Here is a 4820-nt window from a genome sequence, read left to right as displayed (position 1 = left end):
GTGCTTGTCTTCTCAGCAGGGATGTGTGCAGACATTTAAGGCTTGTCCAGGTGATTAAAAAAAAGAAGCTGCATCAGATACTGACTCAAGTCAGGGACCCAGTTATTAGTACCAACTCTAATGTCTATGTAATGTAAACATGTGGTCATGTGTTGCTTTTATTTACCATGGAAATATATACACACCTGGAGAGTGAAAATGTCATTTGAACAATAAATAGTGGAGAGAAGTAGAAATAGAGAGAAGTACTGCAACTCAAAGTGCAAGTTAGACACTATTGAACGACTGCTATAATTTGAGTTTATGTCAAGTTACATGAATAGTTCAAATATGTTATACATACGTTATTGGAAAAAATAAAATCAAAGACGTTCCTTTACAGTTCAGTTACTGTCTATATGTCTGTAATTATGTTTTTGCAAGCACTAGCCTGGCCTATGATGTAGCCTGGACGTTTTACAAGAGTGGACTCTGACAGGGCTGGTCTTTGACAATACTCTGATTGATTTACAACTGCGTTTACGAGCCGAGTCCATAGATCAGTGGAGAGAATGATACAATGTTGCGAGTCCCACGGATGATAGCAATATATGAAGCGAGATGAACGCATGCTGCGCGCGCATTTCCATCAGACGACGGAAGTGCACAGCAGAAACATCGGGGAAAGCGTCAAGGGAGTGAAAACGAAGCAGAATTAGTCAATGAGAGAGGGGGGGAGAGAGAGGAGAGGAGAGAGGGAGTAAGGAAAAGAAAGGAGAAAGCAATACGGAGGCTGCAGAGTTGCTTGGTCGAGGTGGACGTGGCGGGTCCGGTTCAGTTTGAAGCCAAGCAACTGTGGCGACAGCGAGCCGAAGGCTAAAAAAGCCATGAATCGGAGAAACCGCAGGTAGCTATTGCTAGCTGTTTTTTTTATACTGATTTCCTTCTTTTTCCACCACTTTCTCATGCCAGTGTGTGAATGTGCATGGCCCAACACAGGTTTCGTAATTCGACACAATTTATTTAGTTTAGCGACACTTTCCTAGTACTACCTGCAAGGGTTCAGGATGCACGCTCAAAGTGAATTAAAAAAGTAGCTAGTAACAGTACAGGATAGCCGTCTCACTTTCCTTCCTAGCTACATGTCATCGAGCTAGTTAGACGCATCTGTAAAGCTAGCTTTCTAGCTAGCAGCATCGACGTTAGCGATAAACAAGATGGCCACTGGCTAGCTAGTTAGCTAGAAATGGCATCTTGCCCTGTCTTTGTACGATGGTAGTCAGCTGGTAAACTGAAATATGCCTTTTAAAAATTATGCAAAGAGTTGGCTGGTGAAAAAAATCCCCTCTCCGAAAAGTTTGTGCTGGTTGTAAGCGCTTCATATGTCACCCAATAGCTTGCATATTGCCATCCTCAACCAACTGGGTGAGAGAAAAAAATCACCGCCAGATTCTTGCAGCCAACTAGTGCATGATGTGCGTGGCTGGTTTGTCATTCTACCTAGTTGGTCAGAACATGCAGGTATTGCATGAACACTCATGTTGAAGTTTACATTAAAGTCCTTCATTTTGGTAGCATGTGATATTTAGATTTCAAGGCGAGTTATTGTATAGTCATCGAATTGACGAGCATGAATGTTGTGAAGTTAGAAGTAGCCAAAACTATTTCAGGACGTTTGGCTGCCAACTTCTCACCAGCCGTCATTACAACTTTTCGAGATACAAAATACAAACCGTTCTCGAAGTTTGCACATCTCTCTTGTCATTGCACATCTGTGTGTGTTTTCTCATACATATAGCTTGCTTGTCACTAGTTATTGTGAGTCTGTGTAGTTATCTTTTTAGTATTCTGTGTGCTTGTTTTATTTGTAATAATAAGCCAATGTTATTATGAGTTGACAGACCTGTTATTTTTGTATTACTTTCCCTACTAGGCCTATCAGTTACATTACCCCTGCTATATTCTAATTGAAGTGAGGCCCGTAGAAGACAATGGGTTATATTTTTTTTACTGAATTATTTCATATCCCTTGTCTTCTTTCATTCCAGGGGCTTCAAAGATAGGTTTTGCTCCTAACCCAAGGAAGAAGGCTTGGCGTCAGAACAAGCTGTACTGTCGGAGGGACACTCAAGTGGACCAAGGCTCTTTAAAGGGCAAAGTAGTACTATTCTCTGATCCATTACTGGACTAACTGGAGACGGGTGCATAAGGACTCTGCAGCCATGGCAGAGTTAGAGACAGAGTGCATTACGCTAGGACTCGACACGCTGCATGCATCAGAGTGTGGCTCGCCACCGCTGGATCCACTTCGGCCTGAGTGCACCTCGCCAACCCTCCACCTGCTCTCGTCCGACTGCAGTACGCCCACACTCGGCACGCTAGCGGCAGAGATCGCAGAGCCCATGATCATGCTGCCCTGCGTGAAGACTGAGCCCGCAGACGACCTGGACCCCATCCGCACCGTGGACCTGTCAGAGATCCAGCCACTGAGCACGGCGGAGTTGGGCCACGAACAGATCAAGATGGAGATCAGTGGGTTGGACTACATCAAGTCTGAGCACCACGTCCACGACCTCCACTGCTTCCACAGCTCTGAGTACGAGAGCGACTCGTATTCTATGAAGTCTCACTACGAGCCCAGCCTGGTGTTCGACTACATCACCCACGTGTCCGACAGCCTGGACTACATCAGGTCGGAGCAGCACGCTGACCTGCAGTGTTATTACACCACCGAGCTCGGGGCCATCAAGACTGAGTACGAGCCCAATCTGATGTCCAGCCACATCAAGACCGAAATGAGCCTAGAGTCTATCCACATGGCCGAGCTCCGGACCGAGCTAAACAAGCTCAGCCATGACGGGGTCATGGAAGGCAATAGGCTGGACAACGAGTTCCCTGGCGCAGGAGGCCTCTACGAGCTGCAGTCTACCCATGCTGGCAAAGGCCCAGGGCACACAAGCACGAAAGGGCATAGCACAACCCCACGCAAACCTCGTAACCTCAGTGGGGAGAAGCCTTTCTCTTGCACCCAGTGTGGGAAGAATTTCAGCACTCTGGGGAACCTCAAAACACACCAGCGCATTCACACAGGAGAGAGGCCGTATACCTGCTCGCAGTGCGGCAAGAGCTTCGGCCAGGCAGGGAACCTGAAGAGGCACCAGCTCATTCACACGGGTCAGAAACCCTACATCTGTGCCCACTGCCCCAAGGGCTTCACCAAAGCAGATGACCTCCGCTCACACCAGCGGCTACACACCGGCGAGAAGCCATTCTGTTGCCTTCAGTGTGGGAAGAGTTTTGGGCAGTCCAAGGAGCTCAAAGCCCACCAGCTAAGCCACACTGGAGAGAGGCCTTTCTGCTGCCAACACTGTGGGAAGAGCTTCACCAAGGAAATGAGCTACCACAACCACCTGCAGATTCACACCGGTGAGAAACCGTACTGCTGCTCTCAGTGCGGGAAGACATTCAGCAACTCGGGGGTCCTCAAAACACACGAGAAGATACATTCCGGGGTGAGGCCATTCGGCTGCACACAGTGTGGTAAGAGCTTTGGCCGTTTGGGACATCTTAAAGCACACCAGCAAATCCACACTGGGGAGAGACCTTTCGCCTGCCTCCAGTGTGGGAAGAACTTCAGCCAGTCAGGCCATCTCAAAGCACACGAGCAAATTCACAAAAGAGAGAGATCAGACATGAGCAGCAGCAGCTCCAGCAGCAGCAGCAGCAGTGGTGGCAGCAGCAGCCGCAGTACTGATAGTAGCTAAATACCTTTAACCTCTTAAGTATTATTCCTTTTTTTATATAAATACTATATATATATATATGTTTTTCCTTACACTTTTCTTACGTTTTTCATACCTTTTGTGCATTTTGAGTTATGTTCTTTGGGGGTCAACTTGACTGATTTGCTATTATGCAAATGTCTGTATGTTGGGATCAGTGAAGTTACTGAGGGACTTATAGAAAACTTTGTATCTCGTCTGATCTGTGTTGTAGTGAGTGCCATTCCAGTTTCTTTCCTCCAGAAAAATCACTTATTGATAACATGTAATTCCTAAAACCATGTACTGGAATTCATTATTAAAGAAACTAATGCAACACCAAATCTCTCCTTTCTTTTGTCTCATCCTGTATTATGATCCTGAATTATGATATTGTCTACCGGAGTGGCAAATTAATCTCTTTACTAGAACTTTGGTAACAGGTCAAGACTGAATGTTGCACCCTGAATGTTGTACCACAATTGCACACTACTGTATTGCCACTATACTCATTAGAAATAAAGTGTACAGAGCTGAGAAGGTAGTATAGATACTGGTAGCACTGTAGTAAAATGGGTACTGTAGTATTTTGATTGTAGAAAAGATGACTCCCACACACTCCCATACGTTGTTTGTGATCACCATCACCTCCCTGCTAGCAGGGGTGGGAAAAAGTACCCAATTTTCATACTTGAGTAAAAGTAAAGATATCTTGGTAGAAAATGACTAAAGTGAAGGTCGCCCAGTAAAATACTACTTGAGTAAAAGTTTTGGGTTTTAAATATACTAAAGTATCGAAAGTATATATTATTTCAAATTTATGGATAATAAGAGGCACGCTCCATCACTGACATAATTTACAAACAAACCATGTGTGCTTCATGAGTCCGCAAGATCAGAAGCAGTAGGGATGATCAGGGATGTTCTCTTTAAGTGTGAATTGGACCATTTTCCAGTCCTGCTAAGCATTCAAAATCGAATGAGTGTTTTTGGGTGTCAGGGAAAATGTATGGAGTAAAAAGTACCTTATGTTCTTTAGGAATGTGAAGTAAAAGCTGTCTAAAATATAAATAGAGAAGT

At 45.0% G+C, this 4820-nt stretch overlaps 1 protein-coding gene across 1 annotated transcript; it reads left to right on the top strand.

The window, feature by feature from the left end:
• Nucleotides 1–522: 522 nt before the first annotated feature.
• Nucleotides 523–4084, top strand: LOC109898356 (gastrula zinc finger protein XlCGF57.1-like). Its single transcript, XM_020493310.2, has 2 exons — nt 523–886; nt 2028–4084. Exon 2 carries the CDS (start codon nt 2202–2204, stop codon nt 3741–3743), a length of 1542 nt encoding a protein of 513 aa, XP_020348899.1. The 5' UTR covers nt 523–886; nt 2028–2201; the 3' UTR covers nt 3744–4084.
• The last annotated feature ends 736 nt before the right edge of the window (nt 4085–4820 follow it).

The sequence above is a fragment of the Oncorhynchus kisutch genome, linkage group LG6 (assembly GCF_002021735.2).
Source record: "Oncorhynchus kisutch isolate 150728-3 linkage group LG6, Okis_V2, whole genome shotgun sequence".
In the NCBI taxonomy this organism is placed as follows: domain Eukaryota; kingdom Metazoa; phylum Chordata; class Actinopteri; order Salmoniformes; family Salmonidae; genus Oncorhynchus; species Oncorhynchus kisutch.
The sequence above is the reverse complement of the archived record's forward strand: the minus strand, read 5'-3'. Positions and strand labels throughout refer to the sequence as shown.

Bases quoted from the DNA above. Each gene is read 5' to 3' on its own strand.
- LOC109898356 (XM_020493310.2), top strand. From the start codon at position 2,202: ATGGCAGAGTTAGAGACAGAGTGCATTACGCTAGGACTCGACACGCTG.